General features: G+C 41.1%; 1 protein-coding gene across 2 annotated transcripts; it reads left to right on the forward strand.

Annotated features, from left to right (window-relative positions):
• The first annotated feature begins 7,624 nt into the window (after nt 1-7,624).
• Nucleotides 7,625-12,169, forward strand: dnase1l4.1 (deoxyribonuclease 1 like 4, tandem duplicate 1). 2 transcript variants are annotated; one of them, XM_021610730.3, is made up of 11 exons: nt 7,774-7,844; nt 8,160-8,223; nt 9,741-9,826; nt 9,968-10,056; nt 10,155-10,241; nt 10,382-10,494; nt 10,663-10,775; nt 10,976-11,133; nt 11,340-11,436; nt 11,617-11,683; nt 11,873-12,169. In XM_021610730.3, the coding sequence occupies exons 3-11, from the start codon at nt 9,746-9,748 to the stop codon at nt 11,890-11,892; spliced, it is 825 nt and encodes a 274-aa protein (XP_021466405.3). In that variant the 5' UTR covers nt 7,774-7,844; nt 8,160-8,223; nt 9,741-9,745; the 3' UTR covers nt 11,893-12,169. The 2 variants fall into 2 exon arrangements, with proteins under 2 accessions (XP_021466404.3, XP_021466405.3); XM_021610729.3 differs by lacking the exon at nt 8,160-8,223 and having other exon boundaries at nt 7,625-7,844.
• Nucleotides 12,170-16,247: the final 4,078 nt, after the last annotated feature.

Consider the following 16,247-nt stretch of genomic DNA (forward strand, 5'->3'; position numbering starts at 1 on the left):
TTTACTTAAGCAAACATTGATTTAGTGCAATATATGCTTCCATTATTTTACCATACAAAAAGAGGCTTGACTTTCTTGACGTTTTACGGTAGAAATAAACTGGTGTAAATAATTCGCTATTTTAGTCTCCACATCGTGTTCATTGGAGTTGGATTCAGTCCTGGTAATTCAATTCACCAGTAAATTGTAAATAGATACCAGTACAGACAAAAAGGCTTTGAAGACAGAACGCAGACCACCAGCCTTACAGACGGTCTGACCTCAAGAAGAGCGGAATGCCTCAAAACGTCCAACACATGAATGCAATTACTTCCTGTGCAGTCTCACAGCTGTTTCTCACACGAAGAACATCAACATGAAATGTCGTTGTTCCACTTGGAACCGACAGGTTGCTTGGCCTTATTCACGGATTCATCGCTCGTAAAGATGGTGGAATTATGATGGAATTAAGTCAAGGTCTGGACAGATACACAGACACACTGATACACAGATAAACCTTCATTAATATGGTGTATCTGTAGACACCTCCTCCACCACACCTTCATTAATACAATGTATCTGTAGACACACCTCCATTAATACAATGTATCTGTAGACACACCTCCATTAATACAATGTATCTGTAGACACACCTCCATTAATACAATGTATCTGTAGACACGCCTCCTCCACCACACCTTCATTAATACAATGTATCTGTAGACACACCTCCATTAATACAATGTATCTGTAGACACACCTCCATTAATACAATGTATCTGTAGACACACCTCCATTAATACAATGTATCTGTAGACACACCTCCTCCACCACACCTTCATTAATACAATGTATCTGTAGACACGCCTCCTCCACCACACCTTCATTAATACAATGTATCTGTAGACACGCCTCCTCCACCACACCTTCATTAATACAATGTATCTGTAGACACCTCTACCACACCTTCATTAATACAATGTATCTGTAGACACCTCTACCACACCTTAATTTCTTTGATCTCCACACACAACGACTAGCGGGTGAACAACATGCTATTCTCTATTCTCAGATCAACCGTAGAGAGAAAAGTGCAGAAAAAAGGGAATTACTATCCATTACGGTCCAATGCATCTGGGTTTTTTTTTATTTTTATTTGATTTATCTTAATATCAAATCTCTGGTTAGCTATTAAGTACCTCACTGTGATTGTTTTAAATGAAAACGGTCGAAAAGAAACAAGAATATCTGTTTGGGAGTGGTCTGAACGGGGAGGGGGAACTGGCTGTTATTGGCAGAGAGGTTTGGAACTCTCTGTATTATTGTTCTATTTACATATTTACCGCATGGTGATGTCATCATGGAAGGGCCAAAACTCCATCCCACCAAAACAGGCTGAAATTCCAGTCTTTTCAAACAGCTCTTACACTAAAAAGTAATTACCATAATTTTCACAATATCACAGTATTATTCCACCCTCATAGTGTGGAAATACAGTATATATATACAGTATATATATATATATATATATATACTGTCCCACTACTTCCATATATATTTTGTTCATGTTTATTGGACAGGATAGAAAGAGAGGAGAGTGTGCTGAAATAGTAGTGGGCTGGATTCAAACCCCATGCTCCAGCAGGCCAGAGGTATATGTGTTGCTGAGGCTTAGACCTTTAGACCAACCTAGGCTACAGGGCCCCTATTTATTTTGGCCCCTCTGATCATCAGGGCAAGTTCCAACATGCAATGAATGACAGGAGTGGCATTCCATGAAAATAAAAACAATCCATGTTTTGACATACTGTGTTAGGGAGCAGTGAACTACATCTAGTTCAACCAGTAATTTAACTACATTTTACAGTAGCTTGGTGGTACTTGAACTAAATAAAAATGTTGGTAGTGTTTTCAGTAGTTAATGACTTTTCATGCCATGTAGAGGTGTAGATAACTACTGTAACTACACACTACTGTTTTACCATGTTGTGTTGTAGATAACTACTGGAAATACACACTACTGTTTTACCATGTAGCGGTGTAGCTAACTACTGTAACTACACACTACTGTTTTACCATGTAGCGATGTAGCTAACTACTGGAACTACACACTACTGTTTTACCATGTAGTGGTGTAGATAACTACTGGAACTACACACTACTGTTTTACCATGTAGCAGCGTAGCTAACTACTGGAACTATACACTACTGTTTTACCATGTAGCGGTGTAGCTAACTGCTGTAACTACACACTACTGTTTTACCATGTAGCGATGTAGCTAACTACTGGAACTACACACTACTGTTTTACCATGTAGCAGCGTAGCTAACTACTGGAACTACACACTACTGTTTTACCATGTAGCAGCGTAGCTAACTACTGGAACTACACACTACTGTTTTACCATGTAGCAGGGTAGCTAACTACTGGAACTAAATACTACTTTTGTTTTTTACAAAAAATTAAATATGGGTAAAGTAGTCAAGAATATAATTTATTTTTCAGCATCAGACCTGCCTAATTCTCACTTGAAACAGGCTACTAGGCTAAATTGCTAAATGTGCTTATTTATTTAAAAAAAACTCTTAGGCCTCATTCCCTCCTATCTGAGATACCTGCTGAAGCCCTCATCCTCCGCATACATCAAATTGATCAGAAATACAGTGTAGACATTGTTCATGTTGTAAATGACTATCGTAGCTAGAAATGGCAGATTTGTTTATGGAATATCTACATAGGTGTACAGAGGCCCATTATCAGGTGTACAGAGGCCCATTATCAGCAACCATTACTCCTGTGTTCCAATGGCACGTTGTGTTCACTAATCCAAGTTTATCATTTTAAAAGGCTAATTGATCAATGGAAAAACCTTTTGCAATTATGTTAGTACAGCTGAAAACTGTTGTGATGAATAAAGAAGCAATAAAACTGGCCTTCCTTAGACTAGTTGAGTATCTGGAACATCAGCATTTGTGGGTTCGATTACAGGCTCAAAATGGCCAGAAACAAAAAACTTTATTCTGAAACTCGTCAGTCTATTCTTATTCTGAGAACTGAAGGCTATTACATGCAAGAAATTGCAAAGAAACTGAAGATCTCGTACAACGCTGTGTACAACTACTCCCTTCACAGAACAGCACAAACTGTCTCTAACCAGAAAATAAAGATGAGTGTGAGGCCCCGGTGCACAACTGAGCAAGAGGACAAGTACATTAGAGTGTCTAGTTTGAGAAACAAGTCCTTAACTGGCAGCTTCTTTAAATAGTACTCAACGTCAACAGTGAAGAGGCGACTTCGGGACGCTGACCTTCTAGGCAGAGTTACAAAGAAAAAGCCATATCTCAGACGGGCCAATAAAAAAAAAAGATCAAGATGGGCAAAAGAACACAGAGACTGGACAGAGGAGTGGCCAGCACAGTCACCGGATCTCAACCCTATTGAGCTGTTGTGGGAGCAGCTTGACCGTATGGTACGTAAGAGGTGCCCATCAAGCCAATCCAACTTGTTTGCTTCAGGAAGCATGGGGGTGAAATCTCTTCAGATTACCTCAGCAAATTGACAACTAGAATGCCAAAGGTTTGCAAGGCTGTAATTGCTGCAAATGAATGAATATTTGACGGAAGCAAAGTTTGAAGGACACAATTATTATTTAAATTAAAAATCGTTATTTATAACCTTGTCAACGTCTTGACTATACTTTCTATTCATTTTGCAACTCATTTCATGTATGTTTTCATGGAAGAAAAAAAGAACATTTCTAAGTGACCCCAAACTTTTGAACGGTGGTGTGTATTTTTGACAACTTTTACTTTTACTTCACTACATTCCTAAAGAAAATGATGTACTTTTTACTCCATACTCCTGACACTCAAATGTACTCGTTACATGTCGAATTCTTAGCATGACAGGAAAATGGTCCAATTCACACACTTATCAAGAGAACATCCCTGGTCATCCCTACTGCCTCTGATCTGGCAGACTCACTAAACACAAAAAAAATAAAAATACTGTATTTTCAGATAATGAGATTGAGAAATAATAGCCTATACATGGGGACACAGACAAGAGGACAGAGGTGATGGAACTGAAAAGAGGAAACCTTCTCCTCCCCCAACCAGAAAAGCTACATTTAGAGATACAGGTGCTGAAGATGCAGAACCCTGTACATGGACAAGAGGACAGAGGGATTGTGTAAAGATGTGATGGAACTGAAGACAGGAAAACCTCTCCTCCTCCAACCAGAGAAGCTACATTTAGAGATACAGGTGCTGAAGATGCAGATGGCCAAGCTTGGAAAAGTTACATTGAACTGTGATTAAGTCTTACCAGAATACTAGTCATATTAGTACTCTATGTCATGTTTATGTTTTAAAAGGAACTGATATTTTTGAGAAGAGACTTTTAAAGAGACATTGCCCTATTTTTTATGAGATGCTTCCCACCTTTCCCAAATAAAATATTGTTCATTGTGAATCTTGCCTGGTTGTCATTCATCCTGAAATTGCACAGGGGCACCAAAGAATCAGACTTTTCCCATATCTGACATAAGTGGAGGCTGCTGAGGGGAGGACGGCTCATAATAATGGCTCATAGTAATCAAATCAAATCAAACTTTATTTGATTTGCTTACTTACAAGCCCTTAACCAACAGTGCGGTTCTAGAAAGGGTTAGGAAAATATTAAACAAATAAACGAAAGTAAAAAATTAGAAAAAAGTAACACAATAAAATAACAATAATGAGGCTATATGCAGGGGTACCGGTACCGAGTCAATGTGCAGGGGTACAGGTTAGTCGAGGTAACTTGTACATGTAGGTAGGGGTGAAGTGACTATGCATAGATAATAAACAGCAAGTAGCAGCAGTATACAAAAATGGAGGGGGGGGGGGGTGTCATTGTAAATAATCTGGTGGCCATTTGATTAATTGTTCAGCAGTCTTATGGCTTGGAGGTAGAAGCTGTTAAGGAGCTGGAATGGACTGGCATCAAACACATGGAAACCATAGAAACCATGGAAACCACGTGTTTTATGTATTTCATACCATTCTACTCATTCCGCTCCAGCCATTCCCATGAGCCTGTCCTCCCCAATTAGGGTGCCACCAACCTCCTGTGTCTGACACACAGAAAGCAGAACACTAGCCTTGCAGACTGTCTAACCTCATAGAGAGCGGAAGCCTCAAAACAGGGTTACTTCCTGTGCAGCCAGTCGTTACTTCCTGTGAAAACAAATCAGCCGCAGCTTTTTCTCACACGAAGAACATAAACATTAAATATTATACAAACGTTTCTCGTGTTAACTTTCTCTATACTTTTGGCTTTTTGGTAAAAAAAAAATTATATTCTAAAAAAAAAAATGATATGACATTAACAAAGAAGATGATTGGCTAAAGTTTAGTCGATATTATAACTGTTTCTTTATTCCAAGTTGGTAGCGTGTTATGAAGATGTTCCCAGGATCCGAAAGATGCTCTGGTGCCTTTGTAAAATGTATTTTGTATTATTGAAAATTAAAACAGACAATCTACCTGCAGTGAAGCCGTTCAACATGTATGTTACATTCAGTCATCTAACCTTCTCCCGTCCAGAGCAACCCACTGGAGCAATCTGGGTCAATCGCCCCCACCCAAGGGCATGTCGACAAATCTCCCACCAAGTCAAGCCAAAATAGGGACCCGAACAAGCAACTTATCTGCCACTGGCCCAAGCTCTCAACCGCCAGGCTACCAACCATCCAAGACCCCCACAGTCACTGAGAGCTGCCCCTCAACCATCCAAGACCCCCACAGTCACTGAGAGCTGCCCCTCAACCATCCAAGACCCCCACAGTCACTGAGTGCTGCCCCTCAACCATCCGAGCCCCCCACAGTCACTGAGAGCTGCCCCTCAACCATCCAAGACCCCCACAGTCACTGAGAGCTGCCCCTCAACCATCCGAGCCCCCCCACAAAATACATAATAAAAATAATAAAACTTTAAAAAATGTTTTAACTCTGAGTAGCTCTGAAGGCTTTGTAAATCTGGGGCTGGTGGTATCCAGGATATATCTTGATCTCTTGATAGCTGGGGGGGGGGGGGGGGGGGGGGGGTGTATCTGGTGCTGGTGGTAACCAGGATGTATCTTGATCTCTTAATAGTTGGGTGGGGTAGCTTAAGATTTTTTTTGTTTTATAAACAATTGTTAACTTTTCTATTAACTCAACGAAGTAGTTAATATCATAACATTTTTCAGAAATTTGAGGTCTGGGCTTTGACTAGGCCATTCCAAGACATTTAAATGTTTCCCCTTAAACCCCTCGAGTGTTGCTTTAGCAGTATGCTTAGGGTCATTGTCCTGCTGGAAGGTGAACCTCCGTCCCAGTCTCAAACCTCTGGAAGACTGAAACAGATTCCCTTAAGAATTTCCCTGTATTTAGCGCCATCCATCATTCCTTAAATTCTGACCAGTTTCCCAGACCCTGCAAATGAAAAACCTCCCCACAGCATGATGCTGCCACCACCATGCTTCACTGTGGGGGTGGTGTTCTCAGGGTGATGAGAGGTGTTGGGTTTGCGCCAGACATATCGTTTTTCTGGATGGCCAAAAAGCTCAATTTTAGTCTCATCTGACCAGAGTACCTTCTTCCATATGTTTGGGGAGTCTCCCACATGCCTTTTGGTGAACACCAAACGTGTTTGCTTATTTTTTTCTTTAAGCAATGGCTTTTTTCTGGCCACTCTTCTGTAAAGCCAAGCTCTGTGGGGGGTAAGGCTTAAAGTGGTCCTATGGAAAGATACTCCAATCTCCGCTGTGGAGCTTTGCAGCTCCTTCAGGGTTATCTTTGGTCTCTTCGTTGCCTCTCTGATTAATACCCTCCAATGCCTAGACCAGGCATTGAGTTTTGGTGGGCAGCCCTCTCTTGGCAGGTTTGTTGTGGTGCCATATTCTTTCCATTTTTTATAATGGATTTTATGGTACTCCGTGGGATGTTCAGTGTTTTGGATATTTTTTGATAACCCAACCCTGATCTGTACTTCGGCACAACTTTGTCCTTGACCTGTTTGGAGAGCTCCTTGGTCTTCATAGTGCCACTTGCTTGGTGGTGCTCCTTGCTTAGTGGTGTTGCAGACTCTGGGGCCTTTCAGAACAGGTGTATATATACTGAGATCATGTGACAGATCATGTGACACTTAGATTGCAACCAGGTGGACTCTATTTAACTAATTATGTGACTCCTGAAGGTAATTGGTTGCACCAGATCTTATTTAGGGGCTTCATAGTAAAGGGGGTGAATAGATATGTACGCACCACTTTTCAGTTGTTTCTTTTTTTCTGCATTTTATGAAACTATTTATTTATTTCATTTTGCTTAACAAATTTGGACTATTTTGTGTATGTCCATTACATGAAATCCAAATAAAAATCTATTTAAATTACAAGTTGTAATGCAACAAAACAGGAAAAACGCCAAGGGGGATGAATACTTTTGCAAGACACTGTACATACAGAAATACATTGCTACTGTATCTATAGATAGCGTGTAGGCCAAACCCTCTTAAACCAGTGTAGGGGTATTTCTAATGAATATTATCCTCCTTTTAAGAGAAGGTCAGCCTGATATACTGTAGTTGCAGGTGATCTGTGAGAAAAGTGTGTAGGCAGGATGTTAATGTTTTGGTTATCTTTTACTGACTGGTTCAGCTGGGGCCAGTCCATAGGTCCTCCCAACCAACTAGGGGCTTGGCTTGGCTCACACACAAGTTTCAGCCAATCAAGTGACAGGTGCTCAGTATAAGAAGGCCAAGCCCCTGTCAGAGAGTTACAGTTGTTCATTGCTAAACAAGATACTGCACAACAACATCATATAGCCTATCATCCCTTCAGGTAAGTGAAGTCGAACTGGAATGTACAGATATGAGATATGACTTCATTTGTATGCAGACTCCAGCACAAGCTTTTTAAATACTTGGAATATTATCAATGATTTTCTTGTTTTGCTTTAATTCATTTAGAACATGATGATTAATTAACAAGTTGAATCATGGGATCTTGTCCAGGTCTACAATATAAATGCTTACTGTCGGGGGAACTGGAGGACTGGAGTTGGGAAACACTGTTCTAAGTCTTCTGTTATTATGGTGCTATTAGGATTAGGAAGTATTTGAACTGATGGTAAAATATATCCTTTGTTTTTGCAAGTTTGTCGGTGAAAGAAAGCAGACAGAACATTATTGTAAGCCCCTTCCCACACAATATACCACAGGTAATGTCTGAGCATGTTGGAGCTTGTCAACAGAGATCATGTTACATCCTTTTACAACTCTAGTGGTTTCATTTGCCTGAAATATGCTGGATTGTTTTTGCATGCCACCTACATGACATTGAATTCATAATTCTGTTCCAGCCAGTCATCCAGAACTACTGTTCTGTGAGAAGAAACCCTGTTTATTGCACAACAAAGAGTAGTTGGAATCAGTCACACGCTGTTGCTACAGTAACCTGCTCCTAGTCCGTAGGCTGAGTCCCTGTAGGACTAAAGTGACTTCATGTATTTTTTTTATCTGTCCTGCTTGGTGGAATTCCTCACAACTAGGGATTTCACATCTGGTGAGGAACTACACATCTGGAGGGACTAAGCCTATACCTCTTTAGATTTTGTTAAAAGTACTGTACGGAAATGCTGCTTTTGCCAGGTCAAACTCAAAAATACATTCTCATCTAACAGCACTTCCTGGTTAAGTAAAGGATACATTTAAATAATGGTACAACTGCTGGCTCACAGTTGTATTACTGTATTAGAGTTGCAACCACAGACTGTGGAGCTGTGATATTGCTCCATATAGAAATTGCCCTCTATTCTGTGGTCAGCAGATCAACTAATCTTGGAGCATTTGAATTTGAATGCCTCAGCTACAGTTTATCCAGCTCCATCCTACCTTGATCAACTGGTTTTACCTCCACCCAACCAGGAGTTACCGCTGATATGACAGGACCTTTAACCTAACATAATAAAGGGACATTTTAGCACAATCCCTTGATATACTTAAATAATTTCTTGAAGGAGACTCTGGTCCAAATTAGAGTTTCAGTATTCAATGTACAATGTAATGACCATCATATTACATAGTTTGTAAACTACTATTATGATCTCTAGCAGATTCATGTGTTGCGCTGTAATAGTCAGGTTTTTTCACACCATGAGGCGATCTTCTGCCATTGAAAATAATGGAGGGTTGTTATAGATCTCACAGGGCCACAGAACAAGGTACATGACTGCACTCTTAGAAAGAGTTCTATTTAAAGGCACCTTCTCTACAGAACTAAGGGCTCTAAAAGGGTTCTTTGTTGGGTGAAAAGGTTCTGGAACCATAAAGGGTTCTACAGGGTCATGCAGAATAACCTTTTTTTAAAGGTTCTAAATAAGTGTACTCAGAGACATGCTTTCCAACCCTTTCACTAAAGTAGTTTCATCATGTGACCATGCCAATAGAAACACTTCCTTTGCATCAGGAATTTTAACAAGAATGTAGCCAGATGTACTGAGTATATCCTAATGTATGTCCTGAAGCATGTTTTCCTTGTGTTGAGCCATTTATGAGACATTGCTGTTGTGCATTATCATAAAAACCCACACAGAGGGCAATAAACACGTGTAGACTATTAAACTCGTTTTGGTTTAGGTAATTACATCCTTTCTCTGTAATCGTTGCTTGTGTGATCAACTAGCAGTTTCTTATAGTTTTACATGGATTGGATTTTATTTTTCTCTTTTTCAAACAGTAGTCATGAAGGTTGCATCTTTCAACATCCAGAAATTTGGGAAGCATAAGCTATCAAACCCAAACACCCTTGCTACCCTTGTGAAGGTACTGATTGATTGTATTCATGATTTCAGAATTCCCTCAGATAAACATTTGGCAAACTATCCTAAAACAAGGATGTTATCCTACATATAAACAGATAAACTAATGAACTTTTTCTTATTTTCCTTCCTTTCGTCCTATCAGATTGTGTCTCGCTATGACATCATACTGATTCTGGAGGTGGTGGATAAGAGAGAAACTTCAGTGAAAAAGTTCCTGGAGGAATTAAATAAGTCAAGTGATTTCCCTCATGTGACGCTATAAAATATACAACTGGGGAACTCCTGGCCTTACATGATAAGTATCACTCATTACAGGTGTGTCATTACAGGGCCAATAAGAAGCAACACTACACTCTGCAAATCAGCACTCGTCTGGGAAGAGACAGATACAAGGAGCAGTTTATGTTTCTGTACAGGTACAATTCAAACCCATTCAACTTTACCCTCATAAACCTCTATCTGATGCTATTGATTTTTTCACATTGTTATCTGATAAAAAAAAAGATTTAATGCATGACTAATGCTATTAAATGTGTTGTATTGTTTATTCTGAAAGGGATGATTTGGTAGACTTGGTTGGTTCCTGGCAATATGAGGACAACCAGGTTGGAGATGTGGACGCCTTCGCCAGGGAGCCTTACATTCTCCGCTTCAAATGTCACAACACTGGTAAGGGGCACAGGAGTGCTAGAATTAAGCATGATCCAGCCATATGGCATTTAATTTAGCAAATAATATGAACGTGACAGACAGACAGCTGGATATTGCAGCAGAGAATGACAGCCCAATCATAAACAGCTGTAATATATACTTCTCATCTCTTCCTGTGTTTCTCAGTGCTGGAGGACTTGGTACTGATCCCAGTGCACACCAAGCCTGACGATTCAGTGAAGGAGCTGGATGAGCTTTATGATGTCTTCCTGGAAGTGAAAAAGAAATGGAAGACTGATGTAAGTTCTGAAATAAGCCATTGACAGAGCTTAACACCTCCCTTGGGTTTAGAAAGTGCACTTGTCACCAAAAACTATATATGAGCCTTTGACAAGTAAAATACAACACCAGACACATGGTGATTTCAAGATAACTAAAAACAGTTTCCTTATTCTGGATGAAACGTAACTTTGTTGTTGAATGTTTCTCTCTGTACCAGAACGTTATGATCCTAGGTGACTTCAATGCAGACGGTTCCTACCTTTCTAAAAAGGGCATGAAAGCCATCCGTATCCGGAGTGACAAAAATTTCCACTGGCTGATTAAAGATGATGTGGATACCACAGCAAACACAGGCAACGATAACACTTATGACAGGTGGCGCACTGTGATTTGTGAAATTCATTATTGAACGCCTCATGTATGAAACAGATGATCACCTATGGAGTTCATTTGACATTTCTTTGGTATTGTTTAAAGGTGGTTAAAATGTCATAAGAGCTGTCATAAGAACTATTATAAAACTAGTGTACTTGTGTGTAATATGGAATGACTGCTGACTTCCTTTTCTGATCAACATCTAGGATTGTGATCTATGGGGATGACATGCTTGACGCCGTCGTGCCAAACTCTGCCAAACCATTCAACTTCCAGATTGAATACGGGCTTTCAGAAGAAGATGTAAGTATGCAGGTTACAGACTAATTCCATCCTGGAAGATGGTTTGATTACAATATTATAAGTAGATGAAATGAACATGTTAGTAGCCTACATTGTGACAACCTGTCCTAGAAATACAGTGCATGTCAAAGTTGAGCCGTCTGGCTCATGTCTCAACATCTAACTACTCTGCTGTATTAGGCCCTGAAGGTGAGCGACCATTACCCTGTGGAGGTAGAGCTGAAAAGGAAAACACCAACAGAACAGAGTAAGCAGCATCAACTTTCCTCTTAAAAAAAATAGTCAAAATGGGGTAAAGACAAAAAAACTAAACAGCATCATGTTTACAGACAAATCATTCCACACAGACGTTCACATATCCATCCATACACAGATGCACATATCACCTGACACAGAAAAATAATTGTAGATATAACAAAAGAAATCTGATTTTCAGGCTCTGCGACTGGGAAATAGAACCCTGTACATGGACAGGAGGACGGAGGAAGTGAGTGAAGAGGTGATGGTGATGGAGAAGAAGCCTTATCCAACCAGAGATGCTGAATTTAGAGATACTGGTGCTGAAGATTCGGATGGTCAAGCTTAGGAACACTTACGTTGATCTCTGATTAAATCTTACCACAATACCAGTCATATTAATACTGTATATCATGTTTGTATGTCTAGTGTAGCTACTGATCTAATACTGATTTGTATCTTGACAGAATCTCAAATAAAGATGATGGAGTGAAAATCCTGCAGTAGTTACAATACTTTATTATATACAAGACCACACTGGAAATTATCATTCAAAAAGGTCCTTTAATTTCTTTTTACAATTGAAAAAAAACTGAGGGAGAGAGACGGAGGGGGGCTGGATTTCACAGGGGGCTGTGATTCAGCAACATATGAGTGCATGTCTTCAAATGCCAAATCTCTTCTTTCTAGACTTCTTGATTGTTCCAACAGCTGAAAAAAGTGAAAAATCTAGACATTGATAAAACCATGCTAAATACTGTACCAGTCAAAAGTTTGGACAACCCTACTCATTCCAGGGTTTTTTAAATTATTTTTTACTACTTTCTACGTTGTAGAATAATAGTGAAGACATCACAACTATCCAGTTTGCTGAGTAGTGTTTGAGGCTATTTTATAGATGACTTCGCCGAAGTCAAGGATCGGTAGGATGGTCAGTTTTACGAGGGTATGTTTGGCAGCATGAGTGAAGGAAGCTTTGTTGCGAAATAGGAAGCCGATTCTAGATTTAATTTTTGATTGGAGATGCTTAATGTGAGTCTGGAAGGAGAGGTTACAGTCTTGCCAGATACCTCGGTATTTGTAGTTATCCACGTATTCTAAGTCAGAGCCGTCCAGAGTAATGATGCTGGATGGGCGGGCAGGTGCGGGCAATGATCAGTTGAATAGCATGCATTTAGTTTTATTTGCGTTTAAGAGCAGTTGGAGGCCATGGAAGGAGAGTTATATGGCATTGAAGCTCGTCAGGAGGTTAGTTAACACAGTGTCCACTGAAGGGCCAGAAGTATACAGAATGGTGTCGTCTGTGTAGAGGTGGATTAGAGAATCACCAGCGGCAAGAGCGACATCATTAATGTATACAGAGTATTGTGGCACCCCCATAGAGACTGCCAGATGTCCTGACAACAGGCCCTCTGATTTGACACACTGAGCTCTATCAGAGAAGTAGTTGGTGAACCAGGTGAGGCAATCATTTGAGAAACCAAGGCTGTTGAGTCTGCCAATAAGAATGTGGTGATTGACAGAGTCGAAAGCCTTGGCCAGGTCGATGAATACGGCTGCACAGTAATGTCTCTTATCGATGGTGGTTATGATGTCATTTAGGACCTTGCGCGTGGCTGAGGTGCACCCATGACCAGCTCGGAAACCAGATTGCATAGCGGAAAAGGTACGATGTGATTCAAAATGGTCTGTTTGTTAACTTGGCTTTCGAAGACCTTAGAGATGCAGGGTAGGATAGATATAGGTCTGTAGCAGTTTGGGTCTAGAGTGTCTCACCCTTTGAAGAGGGAGATGACCGCGGCAGCTTTCCAATCTTTAGGAATCTCAGACTATACGAAAGAGAGGTTGAACAGGCTCGTAATAGGGGTTGCAACAATTTCGGCAGATAATTTTAGAAAGAGAGGGTCCAGATTGTCTAGCCCGGCTGATTTGTAGGGGTCCAGATTTTGCAGCTCTTTCAGAACATCAGCTATCTGGATTTGGGTGAAGGAGAAATGGTGGAGGCTTTGGCGGGTTGCTGTGAAGGGTGCCGGGCAGTTGACCGAGTTAAGGGTAGCCAGGTGGAAAGCATGGCCAACCGTAGGGAAATAATTATAAAAATTCTCAATTATAGTGGATTTGTCGAATGTAACAGTGTTTCCTAACCTCAGAGCAGTGGGCAGCTGAGATGAGGTGCTCTTATTCTCCATGGACTTTAGTGTCCCAGAACTTTTTAAAGTTTGTACTGCAGGATACAAATTTCTGTTTAAAAAAGCTAGCCTTAGCTTTCCTAACCGCCTGTGTATATTGGTTCTTAACTTCCCTGAAAAGTTGCATATCACGGGGGCTATTCGATGCTAATGCAGAACGCCACAGGATGTTTTTGTGCTGGTTAAGGGCTGGTTAAGGGCAGTCAGGTCTGGGGAGAACCAAGGGCTATATCTGTTCCTGGTTCTACATTTTTTGAATGGGGCATGCCTATTTAAGATGGTGAGGAAGGCACTTTTAAAGAATAACCAGGCATCCTCTACTGTCGGGATGAGGTCAATGTCGTTCCAAGACACCCCGGCCAGGTCGATTAGAAAGGCCTGCTCGCAGAAGTGTTTTAGGGAGCGTTTGACAGTGATGAGGGGTGGTCGTTTGCTCGCAGACCCATTACGCATGCAGGCAATGAGGCAGTGATCGCTGAGATCTTGGTTGAAAACAGCAGAGGTGTATTTGGAGGGTGAGTTAGTTAGGATGATATCTATGAGGGTGCTCGTGTTTACAGATTTGGGGTTATATCTGGTAGGTTCATTGATAAGTTGTGTGAGATTGAGGGCATCAAGCTTAGATTGTAGGATGGCCGGGGTGTTAAGCATGTCCCAGTTTAGGTCACCTAGCAGCACGAGCTCAGAAGATAGATGGGGGAAATCAAATCACATATGGTGTCGAGGGCACAGCTGGGGGCAGAGGGTGGTCTATAGCAAGCGGCAACGGTGAGAGACTTGTTTCTGGAAAGGTTAATTTTTAGAAGTAGAAGCTCAAATTGTTTGGGTACAGACCTGGATAGTAAGACAGAACTCTGCAGGTTATCTTTGCAGTAAATTGCAACACCGCCCCCTTTGGTAGTTCTATCTTGTCGGCAAAATGTTGTAGTTAGGAATTCTTCCTAAGCCAGGATTCAAACACGGCTAGGACATCCGGATTGGTGGAGTGTGCTAGGGCAGTGAATAAAACAAACTTAGGGAGGAGGCTTCTAATGTTAACATGCACAAAACCAAGGCTTTTACGGTTGCAGAAGTCAACAAATGAGAGAGCCTGGGGGATGGGAGTGGAGGTAGACACTGCAGGGCCTGGATTAACCTCTACATCACCAGAGGAACAGAGGAGGAGTAGGATAAGGGTACGGTTAAAGGCTAACAGAACTGGATGCCTAGTACGTTCAGAACAGAGTAAACGGAGCAGGTTTCTGGGCACGGTAGAATATATTCAAGGCATAATGTACAGACAAAGGTATAGTAGGATGTGAATACAGTGGGGGTAAACCTGTGCATATAGTCATAATGAAAGAGATATTGTCTCTAGAAGTAGCATTTAAACCATGTGATGTCACTGTGTGTGTGGGAGGTGGAACTAAATTGTTAGCCGAGGTGTGTCGAGCAGTGCTAGAGGCTCTACAGTGAAATAAAACAATAGTTACAAACCAGAACAGCAATCGACACGGCATGGTGACGTTAGGGAAAGGCATGCGTAGCCGGGTGATCATACACGTCCAGTGCGTGGCTTCAGGCAGCTAGCGGCACGGGGCTAGCAGGCTAACAGAAAGGCTTTAGAGGGATGACGCCACGGAGGGAAGTCATACAGCTACAGACCAAGTTGAGTCACGAGTCATAGACGCTCAAATCGAAGTTGAGTGTCAAGTGTTTTTTATTTTTGCCAAGTCATGTCTCAAGTACAACAATTTGCGACCAGAGTAGTACTCCAGTCCAAGTAACGTGACTCGAGTCCACATCTTTGTTATTTGCTAAATCAAATTGCATTTGGATGGATCTTAATTATAGCTCTCCGGTTTCCCCTTACCAGTGTTGAGACATTTTAAAGCAGAGAATGCAAGGCTCCCTGGCGAAAAGAAACCCCATGTTAGTCTAGGTTGAATATAATTCATATGAACAAGTACAAGGCTGCTGCTGTTTGGCAGTTTTCATTCTCCCTAGGGCCATGCATTTTTTGCCGGAATTTCTTCAAAACCATGTGACCTGTTTTGAAAATATCTATACAGCTACGTGGAAGGTAGCGTAGTGATTAAGAGTGTTGGCCCAATAACCGTAAGGTAACTGGTTTGAATCCCCGAGCTGACTTGGTGAAAAATCTGTTAATGTGCTCTTGAGCAAGGCAACTTAACCCAAATTGCTCTGGATAAGGGTGTCTGCAAAACATTTTATCTGGTTTCATTGTCCGTATAAAACCCTTTTTACAACTAACTAATCACGGTCAGACCCTTTAGGGTCCTGATTTATACTTGCTTAGGTTATCAGAGTAGGAAAAGCTCAGGGCCTCAGGGAAAAAAAATGTCCTCATCACTCTGGGACCTGTGCCACCTCTGGATCAGGGCA

Source organism: Oncorhynchus mykiss, chromosome 7 (genome assembly GCF_057628025.1).
Source record: "Oncorhynchus mykiss isolate SJ-2025 chromosome 7, ASM5762802v1, whole genome shotgun sequence".
Lineage (NCBI taxonomy): Eukaryota > Metazoa > Chordata > Actinopteri > Salmoniformes > Salmonidae > Oncorhynchus > Oncorhynchus mykiss.

Excerpts from the sequence above, each read along its gene's own strand:
- dnase1l4.1 (XM_021610729.3), top strand. The coding sequence starts at position 9,746 with ATGAAGGTTGCATCTTTCAACATCCAGAAATTTGGGAAGCATAAGCTA. Across the intron at positions 10,242-10,381 it reads CAGTTTATGTTTCTGTACAG|GGATGATTTGGTAGACTTGG; the intron begins GTACAATTCAAA and ends TTATTCTGAAAG. Across the intron at positions 11,684-11,872 it reads GAAAACACCAACAGAACAGA|GCTCTGCGACTGGGAAATAG; the intron begins GTAAGCAGCATC and ends TCTGATTTTCAG.